Here is an 18,096-nt window from a genome sequence, read left to right as displayed (position 1 = left end):
GTGACGTGCCTGCAGCCTGTGGTGGTGGAGCCTGGATGCTCAGGCAGGTTGGAGGCGCCTCACTGCCCCCGCCCCGCCGCCCCTCCAGGAGGAATTCCCGGGAGATCCGGTGTCTGACGCCTCCGGGGCAGAGCCCGGGCAGCGTCCCCATAGTTGTCAACATCAACCGCGCTCAGCTCACCAACCCCGAGGTCAAGTACAACTACACCGAGGACCCCACCATCCTGAGGATTGACCCTGAGTGGAGCATCAACAGGTCAGGGCACCCCTGGGGGCCTCCCCCCTGCTCTAAGCCCCGCAGCCCTTGATCTGCCCACCCTGAGCCCCGCGACCCCAGTCCTGAGCCGCCAGAGACCAGCACGTGGCTCGGGGCCCCTGCTGCCGGCTCTCGGCTCAGCCCTCACGCCGTCCCGCCACCCAACGCGGTGCCAAGAGGCTTTAGCCCTTGACCGCCTCTTGGGAGGCCAGGTGGGGTGTCTATGCCTCCCGTTTGTGCTGGGCCCTGGGGAAAGGGGCCCCGGGTGTCCCATCTGTGACTCCTACCACCCTCATCTTTTAGTGGAGGGACCCTTCTAACAGTCACGGGCACCAACCTGGCCACTGTCCGCGAACCGCGCATCCGAGCCAAGTACGGCGGCGTTGAGAGGGAAAATGTGAGTCCCTGCTGGGCCCTGCCCCCCACGCCTGCCATCGAGGCCGTGCTTGGGGGGTCCCAGGGAGGGTGGGTGTGCCGCTGCTGGCGCCTGGCCCCTCGTGGAGCAGCCAGCCCAGCGGCCCCTGCCCTGCATCCCCAGAGCTGCCTGGTGTACAACGACACCACCATGGTGTGCCGGGCCCCGTCGGTGGACAACGGCGTGCGCAGCCCACCCGAGCTCGGGGAGCGGCCGGACGAGCTGGGCTTCGTCATGGACGACGTGCGCGCTCTGCTGGTGCTCAACACCTCGTCTTTCCTCTACTACCCGGACCCCGTGCTGGAGCCGCTCAGCCCCACCGGCCTGCTGGAGCTGAAGCCCAGCTCGCCGCTCATCCTCAAGGTGGGCCGCGCGGGGTCGGCGTGGGGGGCGGAGGCTGATTGGCGGCGGCTGCGGCTGGCTCACCCCATCCTGCCCGCAGGGCCGCAACCTGCTGCCGCCGGCGCCTGGCAACTCTCGCCTCAACTACACGGTGCTCATCGGCTCGACGCCGTGCGCCCTCACCGTGTCCGAGACGCAGCTGCTCTGCGAGTCGCCCAACCTCACCGGGCAGCACAAGGTCACGGTGGGTCCACGCCCCCTGCGCCCCACGCAGGGCCACCCACCCCGGAGGGAGCCCCCCAGCGCCTGCACGCCCCACCCTGCCAAGCTCGCGGGGCCCTGAGCCGTGGGCGCCGGGCACCCGCTGAGCGACCTGCGCCCCCAGGTCCGGGCCGGCGGCTTCGAGTTCTCGCCAGGGGTGCTGCAGATGTACTCGGACAGCCTGCTGACGCTGCCCGCCATCGTGGGCATCGGCGGGGGCGGGGGCCTCCTGCTGCTGGTCATCGTGGCCGTGCTCATCGCCTACAAGCGCAAGTCGCGGGACGCCGACCGCACCCTGAAGCGCCTGCAGCTGCAGATGGACAACCTGGAGTCTCGTGTGGCCCTGGAGTGCAAGGAAGGTGGGCGGGAGGCGGGGCTGGGGCGGGGACTGGGGCGGGCTCAGGGGGCAGGCTCGGGGGGCGGGGCTGGGCGGGGCTGGCCCTGCCGCTGAACTGGGCCGCGCTGCCCACCGAATCCACTCGTCTCCTACGCTCCCATAGGCCTTGCTGTGCCGGGCTTGGTCCAGGGAGGCAGGGGAGGTCCGAATGGGGCCTTTGTGGGGTGCTCCCTCAGACAGACCCCGCCAGAAGCCCCTGCTTGTGTCCCAGCCTGGCTGGAGGATGCCGGGTGGACACACGGTGTCTCAGTCTTCCTTGCGTGTGAACGGACACGCGTCCAGGTGCGGGGACACTGCGCCTGCTGCTGAGGGCGGCGTGGCGCCCTTTCCCCGGGCGTGGTGGGTTGTCAGTGATCCACGAGCCCGTGTACGTTGTTCCGTCGGGTGGCCGGGGGTGGCCCGGGGGCGGGGGGCCTCTCTGTGTGCACGGCCTTCTGCCTGGCCCCTGTTCTGAGTCACCCAGTGGAGCGGGAGTCTGTCCTGCCCTGGAGAGTGAGTGGGGAAAAGCCGGTCAGGCCGCGGCCGCGTCCGCTGTGCTGCGTCCGGTGTCTGCAGCCCAGCCAGGCCTCCTGTCCCCAGAACCCGTCTTCTGGGACTCCTCCCTGTGCGGTGACAGGACGACCCCAGAGGGCAGGCTTGGTGTCCGTGCACCTGGTCACGTGCCCCCTGCCCGCAAGAGCCCCCAACCGGGAGGTGGACCCCAGGGGCGGGGGCGGCCTGAGAGTGGGAGGAGCTCTGCAGGCCGGAAGTCTGAGAAGTGGCCTGGGGGTGGAGGCTCAGGGGGAGGGCCGGGGGCGTGCCCAGGGTGCCTGTGTGTCCAGGGGAGACCAGTGGCTCATCCCCACGGAGCAGAGGCTGCCCCTCCAGAGCTCAGTGCTAAGGGCACGACTGCTGTGGGACCAGTGGGTGGGCGTGAGGGGTGGGCACCCCGGCCGGGGCCACTGGGACCCTGGTGGGTTCAGCGCCTGTGTGCCCGTGTGGGCTCCGGGCAGCAGCCTGGACCTGCGCTGGCTGCCATCCAGCTGGCTGGCTTTTCTGGCCGGAGCCCTCAGCCAGCGGGAGAAGGGTGGGCGTCTACTCAGAGCCCAGCCCACGCGTGCCTCTCAGAGCCCTTTCGGTGCGGGGCACTCATGAGAACGACCGGGGGCCCCAGAGCAGATGCCCAGCAGCGGACAGGGAGGTGAGGACTGGCTCCTGTTAAGCGCCCCTGACATGCCCGGCGCTCTCTGGTTCCTGACCAGACAGTGCACACCTCACAGCTCTGGAATGTTCTGAGAACTGCGGAGCCGCCCCGAACGGGCGGGCATGTTGGGGGCCCGCTGGCCTGAGTGGTGGACAGCTCTGCTCCCTCCCAGGCGGCCAGAGCCAGGGCAGCCACAAGCACCCCGGCCTCTGGGACCGGGGCCCCCAGCCCAGCCCGATCTCTGCCCTCGTCTTGGTTACGTCTGCAGCAGCTCGGGGGTGGGGGACACAGCCGGGCAGGCCCAGCAAGACCCTGAGTGTCGGGTGGGCAGGGCTGGCGGGTGGGCAGGGCCGGCTGGGTCCCGCAGGACCCTGTGTGGGGTGGGTGGGGCCGGGCAACCACCTTGATGCCTCGTCTGGCCGCAGCCTTTGCCGAGCTGCAGACGGACATCCACGAGTTGACCAACGACCTGGACGGCGCCGGCATCCCCTTCCTGGACTACCGCACCTACGCCATGCGCGTGCTCTTCCCGGGGATCGAGGACCACCCAGTGCTCAAGGAGATGGAGGTGGGCTGCCGGCCCTCTCCGTGGGGGTCCTGGGGCCCTGGAGCAGCGGGGGCCTGGGGGCCAGCCCGAGCCTCCTGGGAGGGGGGCCTGGTGCCAACAAACCACCCCTAGCCTGGGCTCCCGGGGCCCAGCAGTTTCTCTGGGCCTCTGGTCCACCGTGCACCACCCACGCTGGCCAGCCTGCTGAAGGGGAGTGGGCTGGCTCCCACATCCTCCTGGGCGCCCCAGTGGCTGGCCAGGAGCCCACACCCCGGTTCAGAACTGGCAGGACTCAGCAAGTCCAGTCTGTCATGCTTTGTGGGCAGGGCCATCCCTTCCCCGCACCCCTAGGATGTCGGGGCTCCGACCCCATCCCAGGTGGCTCTGTGGGTGGAGACCTCCTCTCTAGCGACACCTCAGCAGGCCTTCCCGTCACTGGCAGGGGCCCTGGGCTGCTCACTGCCGCTTGCTTCCCGGGGTGGCGCCGCGCGGGGGCTCCCTGTCCTGGCAGGTGTCTCTCCCGGGGTTGTGGTCTGCTGTGCTATGTGACGGGTCTTAGGTGTGACTGTGTGTCCCGCCTGAGCTGGGAGCCTGTGTCCCTTCTGCTTCAGTAAGCTCTGGGGCAGAAAAGAGCGAACACGTGGGGCCCTGGAGCCAGCCATGCCTGCATCCCACCCCCGTGTCCCACCCCTGTGCTGGGAGACCCCAAAGAGCCACGCCCCTGTCCGGACTTCAGTGTCCACTGTGCGGTGGGGAGAGGGGTTTCTGTGTTGGTGCTGGCGTCAGTGGCCGCGGACGGGCACTCCTGGTGCCAGTGGACACCAGGCTTCCTCTGAGCTGTTGGAGCCAGGCCGCGCAGAGGGAGGTGGGGCAGACACCTCACCGCTGTGCCCAGACCTCTGCCCACCATGGGCTTCTCATGTAGCTGCCAGGCCATAGCCATTCTGCGAGGACTTGGGGCTTGGGGTCCCGCCAGGGTGATGGGTGACTGGACGCCCAGGCCTGCACGGTCCCTCAGCCAGAAGGGGCTGGTGCTTCTTAGATCTGAGCAGGCCTGCGGTCCCCCAGGTGCAGGCCAATGTGGAGAAGTCGCTGACGCTGTTCGGCCAGCTGCTGACCAAGAAGCACTTCCTGCTGACCTTCATCCGCACGCTGGAGGCCCAGCGCAGCTTCTCCATGCGGGACCGCGGCAACGTGGCCTCGCTTATCATGACGGCCCTGCAGGGCGAGATGGAGTATGCCACGGGCGTGCTCAAGCAGCTGTTGTCCGACCTCATCGAGAAGAATCTGGAGAGCAAGAACCACCCCAAGCTGCTGCTGCGCCGGTGCGTCCCCGCCCCACCCCCGCCTGCCCCCCGCCCCCCGCCTCCCTGTGTACCCCACCCGCCCCCGCCCCCGCCCCCTTGTGGCCCCACCCACCTGCACCGCTGTGTCCCTGCCCACTGCCCCCCTGTAGCCCCCACCTCCCTGTGCTCCTGCCCGCCCACGCCCCCTCCCTGCCTGCGTCCCTCTGCCCCATGCCTGTGTACCCCTGCCCACCTACAACCTGTCTGCCCACTGTGCCCTGGGCATTCCTGTGCCCACCCACAGCCTGGCTCACCCACACCCCTGCCCGCCCACCCCTGCGGCAGTGCGTCCACTGGCCCAGCCCAGGCACTGCTGAGGCGACTCTGGGGACCCACCTGGGGTATGCCCTGTCTGGGATCCTTGTCGCTGGGTGACACGTGCTCTGAGGCCAGGCCTGACCACTGGCCCTGAGGCAGTGGGGGTCGGGTGGGCCCGAGGTCACCCCACGTGCTCTGTTCCAGGACTGAGTCAGTGGCCGAGAAGATGCTAACCAACTGGTTCACTTTCCTTCTGTACAAGTTCCTCAAGGTGGGTGGCCGTGGGGGCCTGTGTGGGGGTGGGGGCTGCAGGTGCCTGCCACGGGTCCTCAACCTGGAGGCACGGAGGGGCCAAGACCCTGGTGTGACATCCCCGGGACACGCGTCTGTCCACTGGCGTCTCCAGAGGCCGTCCTGTCCTCCCTGAGCTGCCGAGGCAGGGTGCACGCCTTGCTCTCGTGGGGGTGGATGGCCGCACGTGGCTGAGCGGGCTGGAGGTCCAGGCCGCGTGGGGTTCATGTGGTCCCTGTGGCCCAGACCAAGGCTCACACGGAGCCCCTGGGCAGGGCGTCTGATTCAGCCCCGGTGCTGGCCCAGCCTGAGGAGGTGCCTGGTGGGGGGCACTCCCGTCGACCCCGTGCTGAGGAGGGGGCAGCCACCCAGGCTTCCTCCTGTTGTTGCCCAGACAGTTACCCCCAAGCCCTGGAGACCAGCCCTGGGGAGCCAGGCTATTGGAACGGGGTATATAGCCTGTGGGTGGCTGGACATGGGTGCAGATGGGCCTCACTGGGGCTGTGAGCAGCTCAGTGGGTCACCTGCGTTTTAGAGCTGGGAGGTTGTCCAACCCCGAGGTGTGTCTGACTTCCCTCGACAAACCCGAAGGCCTGGCAGGCGAGCCTAGTGTTCCCCGCGGTCAGTGCTCCACAGTGGATGAGGAAGCGGCCATGGAGCCCCGTGACAGGCGGCCCGGATCTGGTCCTCTCTGTGTGACCCCGCGACGGGCGGCCCGGATCTGGTCCTCTCTGTGTGCCCGGGTGACAGGCGGCCCGGGCCCGGTCCTCTCTGTGTGCCCGGGTGGCAGGCGGCCCGGGCCCGGTCCTCTCTGTGTGCCCGGGTGGCAGGCGGCCCGGGCCCGGTCCTCTCTGTGTGCCCGGGTGGCAGGCGGCCCGGGCCCGGTCCTCTCTGTGTGCCCGGGTGGCAGGCGGCCCGGGCCCGGTCCTCTCTGTGTGCCCGGGTGGCAGGCGGCCCGGGCCCGGTCCTCTCTGTGTGCCCGGGTGGCAGGCGGCCCGGGCCCGGTCCTCTCTGTGTGCCCGGGTGGCAGGCGGCCCGGGCCCGGTCCTCTCTGTGTGCCCGGGTGGCAGGCGGCCCGGGCCCGGTCCTCTCTGTGTGCCCGGGTGGCAGGCGGCCCGGGCCCGGTCCTCTCTGTGTGCCCGGGTGGCAGGCGGCCTGGGCCTTGGTGGTGTCCCATGTCGGGGAAGATGGTGGGCCTTCCCGTCGTCTATGCTGGGGGCTGAGGCTGGCCGCTGCAGCTCAGCGGTCATGACAGCCCTGCTGGGCCGCAGGGCCGACGGGAAGGGGCGGCAGTGAGGGCATGGATAGGTCTGTGTAGGGTGAGCAGAGGCGTGGGGGTGGGGCAGGGGGTAGCCAGACGGAGACTGGAGGCCCAGGGGTGGACGCGAGGTCCAGAGAGGGGGGCCGGGCGGGCTGGTCTGGGGGAAGGTGGCTCAGCACACGGCCAGCTCATGCAGGAGGGCGGCAGGAACGGGGCTGGCTGCTGCTTGTAAAATATAGTGGTTTGCAGCCCATGTGATGTGCTCGTGTGTGTGTTACAGAGACTTCATGTTTTCGAGCTGTTTTATGTTTACGACGCTATGAAGCCAAGTTTGCAGGCAAAACACCTTGAGAGATGGGCATGCTTTTGGATGGAGGATTGAGGGGCGATCTGCACTCACAGCCACGCCTGGGCAGCCATCTCTTTAATCACACTGCCTGATTAAAGGCGGGAGCACCCAGTTCGAGGCCGTGTTCGGGGGGCCAGGGGCCAAGGAGCTGGAGCGGGCTGGGCAGCCGTCTGCCTGTGTCTCACTCACCCCCAAGCCCCAGGGCTGCCGAGACGGAGGCTACATGTCTGGCCCAGGCAGGGACTCAGTTGGAGCTAGGAGCCCTCCCCCAACAGCTGTTCCTTCATGGTGCCTGTTGTCCAGTGGTGTCCGCAGAGGCTCCCCTGACCCCCACCCTGCACTGGGGGTGTGACAGGAGCGCCACACTTGGCCTGGCCTTTGGGCGGCCTCCACCCCAGAGGGGAGACGGCAGGGAAGCATGCAAGACCAGTTACAGGGGCGTCAGACCCGCGGGCGCGGGCACCCCGGGACAGCAATGAGGCCCAGCGCCTTTCTGAGAGGCACCTTGGGTGGGGTCCGCAGTGGGGTCCTCTGGGGCGGGAAGACCCGAGGGGTAGAGCCCTGGTCACTGGTGGAGGCCCGGACGCGGGGCGCGCTGGGTGGCAGGGGAGCAGCGGGACGTGGGAGGGACGTGAGGTGGGGGTTGGGCAGCACAGAGGCGCCCAGGCGCACCAGGCAAGTGTCTGCTCCGGGACTGTGTTGACCGCATGCTCTGGAGCAGCGGACGGAGGGGCAGGGGGTCCCTGACTTCCCGCGGGCGACGGTCACACCCAGTGCTGGGGCCGGGCCTGGCCTCATCCGTGGGCGGCACCGGCGGCCCTGGGCAGGAGTGGAGCTGGGCCCGCAGTCCTCCCGACACCAGGCCGCCTGTCCCCCGGGGCCCCTGCTGAGCTTTCCTCTGGGAGTTTCAGACCCACCAGGGGGATGGTTTCCAGTCAAGGGCTTTGATCACTTCCTCCTTGCACTTTGGGAGCGGGGTTCTCGGGTGGGCCGAGTTGCCCTTCCGGCAGGGCCAGGGCCGGCGCCGGGCCAGAGCCTGACGCCCCCGGCCCATGCCCGCAGGAGTGCGCAGGGGAGCCGCTCTTCATGCTCTACTGCGCCATCAAGCAGCAGATGGAGAAGGGCCCCATCGACGCCATCACGGGCGAGGCTCGCTACTCGCTGAGTGAGGACAAGCTCATCCGGCAGCAGATTGACTACAAGACACTGGTGCGAAAGGGGGAAGTCGGGGGCCAGCCACATGCCCCAAGCCCCGCCCTCCCGCCCGCCACTCACATAAACCCCACCCATCTGCCCACCCCCACCCCAAACCCCGCCCACCCGCCAGCCACTCCCCAAACCCCGCCTACCTGCCCTCCCATGTCCACACACCCTTCCCCGCCCACTGCCCAGCGAGGCGCAGGGAGCTGATCTCGCGTTCTCCCATCCTCAGACCCTGAACTGCGTAAACCCCGAGAATGAGAACGCGCCCGAGGTGCCGGTAAAGGGGCTGAACTGTGACACGGTGACGCAGGTCAAGGAGAAGTTGCTGGATGCCGTGTACAAGGGCGTCCCCTACTCCCAACGGCCCAAGGCTGGGGACATGGACCTGGGTGAGTCCGGGAGGGGCGCTGGCCCGGACGGTGGGAGGGCAGGGCTGTGATCTTGGGTGGGCTCCCCAGACTCCTCCCCAGGGTGGTAGAAGCCATCGAGGGTGGGGTCCCATTTGCATCTAAAGCTGGGGGCTCACTGGCTCACCAGGAGGATAAGTAGGGAGGGAAAGTAGAGAAGAGCTGGTCTGGGCCGGTCTGGTCCCGTGGTGGACAAGGCTGGGCAGTGGAGGGAGGCCTGAGCGCCAGGCTGGGAGGAGGGCACACACAGGGTCCCTGGGGCCGCCTGGGGTGGGATATAGGGCTGCAGCTCAGTGCAGACAGGACGTGGACCGGAGGCAGGGCCTGCCCCTCTGCTGCCCAGCGTCCACTCAGGGCGCCGGGACCCTCCCCTCCCCCGCAGAGTGGCGGCAGGGCCGCATGGCCCGTATCATCCTGCAGGACGAGGACGTCACCACCAAGATCGACAACGACTGGAAGAGGCTCAACACGCTGGCGCACTACCAGGTAAGCTGCCGCGGCCGCGCTCGCCGTGTGGGCCGCGCTCCCTGCCGCCCTGGCGCACTACCAGGTGAGCTGCCGCGCTCCCTGCCGCCCTGCAGGTCCTGGGCCCGGGAGGCTGAGGCCCAGGGGAGAGACCGGCTCCGGGTGGTGGTTCCCATGTCACCTGGTCCTCCGTCCGCAGGTGACAGATGGGTCCTCAGTGGCCCTGGTGCCCAAGCAGACGTCCGCCTACAACATCTCCAACTCCTCCACCTTCACCAAGTCCCTCAGCAGATACGGTGAGGACCGCCGGCGGGGGCAGGGGCAGGCCACTGACCGGGACAGGACCCTTGCCCCAGGCACCGTGGGGCTGCCTGGGATGGCTTAGTCATGGCCTGTCCCTGGGCCACTTGGCCTTGCCCTGGGCAGCACGGGCTCCTCGAGGCCATCACATGTGTCATCCCAGGGCATGGCTCCCCCTAGGTTTCAGATGGGGACACCAAGGCTCAGCCAGGGTCCCCAGCCAGGCGGGCGGGCGGGTGAGGGTACTGGACGCCACGACTGATGGTGGGGTGCCCGCAGAGAGCATGCTGCGCACGGCCAGCAGCCCCGACAGCCTGCGCTCGCGCACGCCCATGATCACACCCGACCTGGAGAGCGGCACCAAGCTGTGGCATCTGGTCAAGAACCACGACCACCTGGACCAGCGCGAGGGTGACCGCGGCAGCAAGATGGTCTCAGAGATCTACCTGACACGGTTGCTGGCCACTAAGGTGGGGGGGCGGGCCGGGGGTGAGGAGTTCCTGGGGCGGGGGGGGGGGCCGGGGGCGGGGGGGGGGGGGTGCCTGGGAGGGGCGGGGCAGCCCCTGAGCTGTGCCCCGCCCCCGCCCCGCCCCCAGGGCACGCTGCAGAAGTTCGTGGACGACCTGTTCGAGACCATCTTCAGCACGGCACACCGCGGCTCGGCTCTGCCGCTGGCCATCAAGTACATGTTCGACTTCCTGGACGAGCAGGCCGACCAGCACCAGATCCACGACGCGGACGTGCGCCACACCTGGAAGAGCAACTGGTACGGGGGCGGGGGGGGGGGGGGGGGCGCGGCGGCCAGTCCCCTCCACGCGGGCCCCCGTGACTCACCCGGCACGAGAAGCTGCTGCTCAGCTTGTGGGGCGTGTGCGCACGGGGGCGCGGGCCCGGTCCCCTCCACGCGGGCCCCCCTGACTCACCCGGCACGAGAAGCTGCTGCCCAGCTTGCAGGGCATGTGCGCACGTGGGCGCACAGTCGGTCCCCTCCACGCGGGCCTCCCTGACTCACCCAGCACGAGAATCTGCTGCCCAGTTCGCAGGGCGTGTGCACACGGGGGCGCGGGGCTGGTCCCCTCCACTCGGGCCTCCCTGACTCACCTGGGACGAGAAGCTGCTGACCATCTTGCGGGGGCGTGTGCGCATAGGTGTATTCACTGGGCGTGCAGGATGGTGTGCTGGTGTGACCTGTGTGAGATATGGCTCGGGGGCCCAGCCCGTGCTGCCTACAGCAGCGAGGGTGATGGGACAGCGACCCCCTCCTAGCCCAGGCCCCCAGGCCAGCAGCCACTACCGGTCGGGCTCTCACCTCCAGAGCGGGCGGGGCACCCCGGCAGGGTGGGCCTGGTCCTCAGTAGCTCTGTGCCTCTGGCCTCTTCCTCCTCGTCCCCTGACCCCTCCCAGTACCCTGGCCTCTGTGTGCTGCTGCTGCTCCCCGAGCCTCATTCTCTCTGAGTGAGCCCACCTGGGCCTTCATCTCCACCTCTGCTGCCCACAGACTTTGAGGGGGTCCACAGGGCATGGGGGGAGGCAGCATCGTGTAGGTCAGCATCATCCTGGGGCATTCCTAGGATGACGGAAGTTTCCAGGTGTGTGCTGGCCACGTGGCCAGGTGCAGCTGGGAGTACCTGACGTAACTGGTGCAGCCAAGGACCTGAATTTTTAGCTTAGTGACACACGGCTAGAGCTTTTAGCCCGGCTAGTGGCTGTCAAACAGATTGGTGTTTGGGGTCGGAGGTCAGTTGTCTCCGGGAGCCCTTCCTGGTCTTGTTACCAAGACTCGCGTGGGCAGGAACAGGGGAGCTGAGTGGGCCCTGAACAGGCACTCAGGCCTGGAGGACCCCGGCTGCGCACACGAGTGACCCCAGGTGACAGCGCCTCTGGGTGTGCACCCTTCTCCCTGGGACTGTGGGCAGGGGTGCAGCCCTCACTGCCGGGCTGTCTGGGCCCGTCTCCCCGGCTGCGTGGAGCCCCACAGTCGCTGCGCAGACTGGAGGCAGGAGGACGGGGAGGCCACAGGTCAGCCCTTCCCGCTGCGCCCCGGGGGTAGCCGAGGCCCCTCTGACGCTGCCTGCGCCCGCCTGCCTGCAGCCTGCCCCTGCGCTTCTGGGTGAACGTGATCAAGAACCCTCAGTTCGTGTTCGACATCCACAAGAGCAGCATCACGGACGCCTGCCTGTCGGTGGTAGCCCAGACCTTCATGGACTCCTGCTCCACGTCGGAGCACAAGCTGGGCAAGGACTCGCCCTCCAACAAGCTGCTCTACGCCAAGGACATCCCCAACTACAAGAGCTGGGTGGAGAGGTGGGCGGGGCCGGGGCGGGGGGGGGGGGGGGGGACGCAAAGGGGGCGGGGCCGGGCCGGGCCGGGCCGGGCAGGCTTTGCGGGGGAGGCAGAGGGGGCTGGCAAGGGACGCACAGTGGGTGGGGCTGGCGGGGGGGGGGAGATGCAGAGGGGGCGGGGCCGGGGCCGGGCGGGGCACGTAGGGGGCGGGACTTGGAGGGGTGCAGATGGGAAGGGGCTGGGGGGCGGGGAACGTAGAGAGGGCGAGGCCGCAGAGGGGGCAGGCCTGTTCCTCGCTCACACGCCCACCGCCCACCGCTGCAGGTACTACGCAGACATTGCTAAGATGCCCGCCATCAGCGACCAGGATATGAGCGCCTACCTGGCCGAGCAGTCGCGGCTGCACCTAAGCCAGTTCAACAGCATGAGCGCCTTGCATGAGATCTACTCCTACATCACCAAGTACAAGGACGAGGTCAGTGCAGACTCGTCTCTGCCCCGGGCTGCTGGACAGGCCTGGTGTCCTCGGCCTTCACACCGGCTCTGCTCCTGGGGGCCGGCGCTGGGCCTCCCTGAGATGTTGGGGACGGAGGACTGCGCCACAGGCTGGAGAGGCCCACTGGGCATGGCTGGGGCCCAGTCCTGAGGCCAGGGCAGGCCCGCCACAGAGCGTCGCGCGCGGGAGGCGGGTGGCGGTGGCTATGGGGTATGTGGGCGTCAGGGGTGCGGGCTTCTCCCGGGCACACAGAACCTGACTGCCAGGGGCTGGAGGGCAGGGCGGGCATGTCAAGAAGTGGGGTGGGGTGGGCGAGGGGGAGGGTCAGGAGCCTGGTTCCCTGGGTCGAGAGGGTGGAGCAGTCAGCTCCGGAGACTTGGCCACAGGGCCGGACTTAGGGGTGGCAGGGAACCAGGGGACGGTCAGCTGAGACTGGAGGAGGGGCTTGGGGAGGGAGCCCAGAGCAGAGAAGCGGCTGTGCTGAGCCTGGGGCCAGCGGGCAGGGGCTGCGGGGGCAGGAGGGCCCGCCATGACCTGGGGTGGGGCTCGGTGAGGGGCACACAGACAGGGGCTGCGGGGGGAGGGCGGGGATGGCAACATGGCCGCTGGCGAGGGGGCGGCGCTGCCTGCCCACAGGATACACAAGTGTGAGCAGGGGTCACAGAGGACCCCTGGGAGTTCAGAGACACTGCACCCCGGGGACCTGGAGGGCTAGCAGGGGACCCGAGCACCGTTTGGGTGGTTTCAGGAGAAGAGGGTGGGGAGGAGACCCTGGCGACCTGGGGGTCCTGGATCCAAGCCCAGGTCCCTCAGGCTCCGGCGGCGGGCACCGTGTGTGGTCTTGGAGCCCGCCTGAGGCCTCTGCCCGCCCCTGCAGATCCTGACGGCCCTGGAGAAGGATGAGCAGGCACGGCGGCAGCGGCTCCGTGGCAGGCTGGAGCAGGTGGTAGACACCATGGCCCTGAGCAGCTGAGCCACCGGCCCAACTGTCCGGCCAGCGGCAGTGAGTGAGAGGGCCCTGGTGGCAGCCTCCGCCTGGCGGCCAGAGCTGGGAGGTCCACGGAGGCAGCCTCGCCCGCCATGCCAGGGTCCTGTGCTGGGGCCAGGTGTGCAGCCCTGGACCCCGGCCCCTGCGTCCCCTTCCTGCCTGTGGGGTCCCAGCTCTTCTTTGGTGTGGGTGAGGCGGTGACTGCAGCCCTCCCCACACCCAGAGCTGTTTGCAAGGGGCTGGGGAGCCCAGGTATGACCCGGCCCCCTCAGGACAGCAGGGGGACTGCCAGAGCCCTCCAGGAAGGAGAGGCGAGGCTGCGGAGGCCATCGGGCCAGGCCCGGGGCTAGGCGGGCCAGTGTGCCCGTCTCCTGGGCAGAATCTGAAGGCTGGGCCTGGCTGGCAGCCTGGGAGGGGAGGCGGCACGCCCAGGGCCCCGCCGCAGGGAGCTGAAGTCGGCCTTGGCCAGCGCCACCCACCTGCCACATCCTGGCATCCCCACGCCCGCCGCCGCTGCCATCCTCCGATTCACCGCGTGCTCTCCGCGGTCGAGGCCGGAGCGCTGCGTCGACCTCGCCCAGAGAGAGGCCCCTGGCTCCCTCCTATGGAGGGGCTGCAGGACGGCTCCACGCGGGGCCCAGGTGACTTCCGGAAGGACTCGGGTCCCCTTTTGTCCTCAGGGCTGTGCCTCTGGGAGCCACTGGGGCCTGGGGCTCTGGGCTGTGAGTGCACGTTCCCCTTATTTATTCCCCCCCTACCCCCCCGAAACCCGCCCTGCCCCAGGCTGAGCTCTCTGCTGTGGAAGGCCCTGGAGCCTGGCTGATCAGCCTCCTGCCCACTCCCCAACCTCCCGCCCACCCCCCAGCCTCCCACCCACCTTCCTGGGGCTTTCGTCTGGCCCCTCAGCAGCGTGCTGGCCCCTTGGAGGGTGGGACGCTTGGGGGATGTTGCTCGTTTTTTAGGGGAACAAGGGAGTCCTTCTGTGCTTGGACAGCTGGAGCTGTGGGGCCTCAGACCCTACACAGTGGCCTGGCTGGCAGCAGGACGCAGTGACCAGAGGGCTTGGAGGTCGGGGCCGCCCACCCTGCCCTCAGCTAGCAAGAGTACACATTTTTAATTAAAAAACCTGTACATATATATACATATATATATATATATATATATGTGGCTCTGCCTGTCTCCAGCCCCAGTGGGGTCCTGTACAGTTAACTGGAGGAGGAGGAATTTTACAGTTCAGAGTAAGAGCCGAGGCACCGGGACAGCCAAACCAAATGGGCATGGCCGGCGTGGCCAACGTCTCCCGCTGGAGTGCCCGGGCCTCCGAGTCCAGCTGCGGGGCAGCCTGTCTCCGTGTTGGCGTGAGGAGACTGCTCGGCCGAGAGCTTCCCGGAGGCGGGCGGTGGATTCCTGCATGACTGTGCTAGCGTTTAGTATGACTTGATCTTTTTAAAACTGCAAGTGTTGAATACTAGAGGTTGTTAGGCCCCTTTTTTTCATGTTTTTTAATTAATCAGTCACTTGTGAAGGCAGTGGCCCGTCCCCTTTTCAATTCACTTTTTCGACGGTACTACAGATCCCCGCGGACTTTTAAGGGACAGCTAACTGTGGCCGGCCCCGCGCCTTCCCCGACGCGGCGTGAGCCCACCTGAGAGCCTCCATCAGCTGAGCAGCTGCTCCCCGCGGGGAGGAGGGGTGAAGTCCGCCACCTCCTGACTCAGGAAGCTCCTGGAACTGGGGGTCAGAGGCCCCCAAGCCCCACGGGCGCTGAGTAGGGCTCGGGCCCCCACGCGGTGGGTGTCCAGCAGGAGCTCAGGCCAGGCAGGCGCCGGGTTCCTGTGTGTGGCCCTTTCCCCCCGAGTCTTCCCTGAAGCTGCTTCTGATCGAAGCCCCCGTTCTTCCAGCCCCACTCCGGCCAGGGGGTTCCTTGGCCCCCGGCACCGCCCTCTCCGGAATCCAGTCCCCACCCCTTTCCTGGGCCTCCCTGGTCCTCACACCCGTCCTGTGGTTGGGTCGGCAGGTTGGGCGGTGGGGACGCAGAAGCGCGGAGCTGCCGGCCCTGCCCAGCGCGTGGCCTCACAGAGCACAGAGGCGGGTTGGGTCGAGCACTTTAGCGCTGCTTGTTTACACACGAGCCAGTCACGGACCTGGGCCTGCCGTCCACCCGGCAGCACGGCCGCATCTCCTTCCCGGGGCAGGAGTCAGGCCGAATCCTCATCACCCAGCCCCCAGCCTGTCTCGCCCTTCGCACCTCCGTATCCTCCTGCCTGGCACTCTGACCCAGAGCCCAGCTCTGGCCTGAGGGTGGCCGGAGCACGGAGTGGAGCCCTGCTCTGCAGTCCTGGGGCCGGGAGGCTGGGCCAGACTGCCCACCTGTCCGGACTCTGCTGCTACTGCCTGCTGCCCCGGGCTGCCTCCCTTGCTGTCGCCCGCACGCCTCTCAGGAGCGCCAGGGATGGCTCGGCCACGGTCGGGAGCCTGGCCTCTCCATATACCTCGAGCTTGCCCACACTCCTCGACCCGGGCCCCGCCCCGTCCCACAGGAGAGGCCCCCCCACCCCCGCTTTGCCCTTGCCGAGCGAGCCCTACCTGGCTCTCCCCCAGTGCTGGAGCTGAGGGCTCACGCCGTTGGTGCTACACAAGCTAGAGTAGATATATTTAGAGAGAGAGATATTTTTAAGACGAAGCCCACAGTTAGCTGTCCTTTAACGCCGCAGAGCCCCCACCCAAAAGAAGAGCGATGGCTCGGCGGCCTGAGCGGCCCCTCGGCCGCTGCCTCTCCCAGGGGCGGCGTGGCTGAGGCGCTCGGCTTGCAGGTTGTGTAAATACACGGCTATTTCCTATTTTACTGTCTCAGATTTAGTACTTGTAAATACACACACATTAAGGAGAGTAAACATTTTTGCTAAAACTCAGGGCTCCGGGTTTTCCTTGCTGGGAGGGGTCTAGGGTGGAGCCACACGGGCACCACAACAGCCAGCCCATCCCACTCCCCCACCCCCACCCCCTGCCCCACCTCCCTCTGAGCAGCATTTCCCGGGGTGTCAAGGCTCCTGCCCTCAGGGGGTGACTGCAGCAGGGGCCCCCAGGACCACCACCTGTGTTCTTCGGTGGGCCCTGAGGGTGGGGGGCCCAGCATCACAACTGGCCCCAGGGCCACCGGGCATTTCAGCTGAGACTTAAACCGGGGCCTGAGCCCCATCCAGAGGGTCCTGTTGACCTGGGCCCCCGCCTATGTCAGAACAGGAAGGGTGTGACGGACCCCAGAGAGTGAGCTGCACCTCGGCCTATGCCTGCCCTGCAGGCCGAGCCAGGTGGTGACAGTGATGAGGCTGACTGTCCCCTCGTGGTTCAGCCACCGTTCTGGCCAAGCGAACTGGTGTGGAGCTCACAGCCACTCAGACACAGGAAAGCTGAGGGGCATGGTGGGGAGTAGCCTTGGGGGACTGAAAGCCGGCCACGCGGCAGGAGAGGTCCCCAGAGAAGCCGGTGGCGCTCCAGCCTGCCTGCAGCATCTCCACCCGGAGAGCGCTGACAGTGGCCCATAAATCATCATCAGTACCTCCTGCTCCAAAAACAGGCCCATCCTGACAGCCGGTCTGCGGAGCGGCAGCTCAGCGCCAAGCTCAATCACCAGAGAAATCAGTGTAATCAGCATGAAATTGCATCGGAAACAAATTTAGCAAACACAGTCCCATTTGGGGGTGTGACGTGGCCTGTTCGCATAGCTGTCCCCTCCAGCTTTCCGGCGCAATCAGCCCTGCCGAGGGCCTCAGGCCCGCCGGCGGGCACGTCAAAGCAGGCACGGGTCTGTGGGCGCAATTAGCGCTCAAATCAAGCAGGATGGGGGTGGGGGTGGTGCCATCTGACTGTCATGCACATGGGAGCATCCAGGCTGTTAGCCCTTAATGCCAAGGCCGGGCAGGCCTGCTGCGCAGGGCAGCACACGGTGTGGGGGTGTCCGGTGGCCAGAGTGAAGGCTCCAGGACGCTGGGCTGAGCCCTTCTGTGTGCCAAGCTCTGCACGAAGCCGTGGCGATGCGGAGGCAGGGTTCAGGTAACAGCGCCTGGGAACACCCTGGTGACTGCACATGGGGGCCTGTGGTAGCCGCCAGCTGGACAGACAGGAAGGGCCACCTGGAGAGGGGCAGTGCCCCTCGGGCCAGGGTGACTCGGGCGGCCGTGCTCCACCAGGGAGCACAGGCTGGGTCGGCAGCATGCGAGGCCAAAGGTGGCCCACGCTGAGGGGGACCCCGGGCCCCAAGAGAAGCAGAGGCTGTCCTAGGCTCCTTGGGAAGCAAAGCGCGGGCCCTCAATCGCACCTGGAGGCCGCGGGACCCTTCCGAGGCTTCTCCAGGGAGCCGAAGTCACCACGCGCCGGGCCTAAGCCGCCGCCCCACCCCGCACTTCCGCTTCCGGGCGCGTGGCTTCCTTCCTGTCACGTGACCTCCTTCCGGTCGCGTGCCTCGGCCCTTCACTTCCGGCCGGGAGGAGGCCTCAGCGTTGCGGACTGCGGTGTGCGCCCCGAAGCCTCCACACTGTCCCCAGCCAGGCGTCTTCCCCGCCGCCCGCCGGCCCTTGCTGCCTCGTCCCTTAGGCCGGACGCTCCCCGGCTCCCCACCGCCCGCGCCCCCCTGAGGCCGGGTCTCTCCGGGACACCACTCCCAGGTGTGACGCTAAGGGGACGGGGTGCGAGGCGGGCCGCGGAGCAGCCTGTAATGCAAGGAGCAGCCCCTTTTCCCTTCCTTGTGTGAGGTGACTTTCTGAGGGACACGTTCCTCTCAAGTCTCTGGGGAAGGGCTCTCCCAGCTAGGAGTGCAGCCTTCGGACTCAGTACCCGCCTCCTGGGCCACACAGAGGGGACCAGCCCTAGGCGACCCTAGGGCTGACTGCCCTGGAGGGCGGAGCCGTCGCGAGGGCCGGGGTCCTAGAGCCCCCCTCAGGCTGCCCCCAGTGCCGGCAGCACTGGAGTTCCACCAGCGAGGACTCAGGCAAGGGGTTGGAGTCTGGCGAGGGAGGCCCCTGGCCTCCCTGGTGAGGAAGGGGCAGAAT

The 18,096-nt window shown here is 67.9% G+C and overlaps 1 protein-coding gene across 3 annotated transcripts in view; it reads left to right on the top strand.

Moving 5' to 3' along the window:
• Positions 1 to 15,956, top strand: part of PLXNA1 (plexin A1) — a 41,803-nt gene extending 25,847 nt beyond the window's left edge. For all 3 annotated transcript variants that reach the window (XM_024983120.2, XM_059880143.1, XM_024983121.2), the window contains 17 exons: positions 89 to 256; positions 560 to 653; positions 795 to 1,034; positions 1,114 to 1,257; positions 1,399 to 1,633; positions 3,280 to 3,422; positions 4,470 to 4,726; positions 5,210 to 5,276; positions 7,969 to 8,115; positions 8,339 to 8,498; positions 8,899 to 9,002; positions 9,181 to 9,277; positions 9,561 to 9,751; positions 9,878 to 10,047; positions 11,373 to 11,585; positions 11,889 to 12,039; positions 12,938 to 15,956. In XM_024983120.2, the coding sequence (XP_024838888.1) occupies positions 89 to 256; positions 560 to 653; positions 795 to 1,034; positions 1,114 to 1,257; positions 1,399 to 1,633; positions 3,280 to 3,422; positions 4,470 to 4,726; positions 5,210 to 5,276; positions 7,969 to 8,115; positions 8,339 to 8,498; positions 8,899 to 9,002; positions 9,181 to 9,277; positions 9,561 to 9,751; positions 9,878 to 10,047; positions 11,373 to 11,585; positions 11,889 to 12,039; positions 12,938 to 13,033 (2,677 nt within the window). In that variant the 3' untranslated portion in view covers positions 13,034 to 15,956. The remainder of the gene's footprint in view (positions 1 to 88; positions 257 to 559; positions 654 to 794; positions 1,035 to 1,113; positions 1,258 to 1,398; positions 1,634 to 3,279; positions 3,423 to 4,469; positions 4,727 to 5,209; positions 5,277 to 7,968; positions 8,116 to 8,338; positions 8,499 to 8,898; positions 9,003 to 9,180; positions 9,278 to 9,560; positions 9,752 to 9,877; positions 10,048 to 11,372; positions 11,586 to 11,888; positions 12,040 to 12,937) is intronic.
• The last annotated feature ends 2,140 nt before the right edge of the window (positions 15,957 to 18,096 follow it).

The sequence above is a fragment of the Bos taurus genome, chromosome 22 (assembly GCF_002263795.3).
Source record: "Bos taurus isolate L1 Dominette 01449 registration number 42190680 breed Hereford chromosome 22, ARS-UCD2.0, whole genome shotgun sequence".
In the NCBI taxonomy this organism is placed as follows: Eukaryota; Metazoa; Chordata; class Mammalia; order Artiodactyla; family Bovidae; genus Bos; species Bos taurus.
Note: the sequence above shows the minus strand (reverse complement) of the source record. Positions and strands in the feature narration are given on the sequence as shown.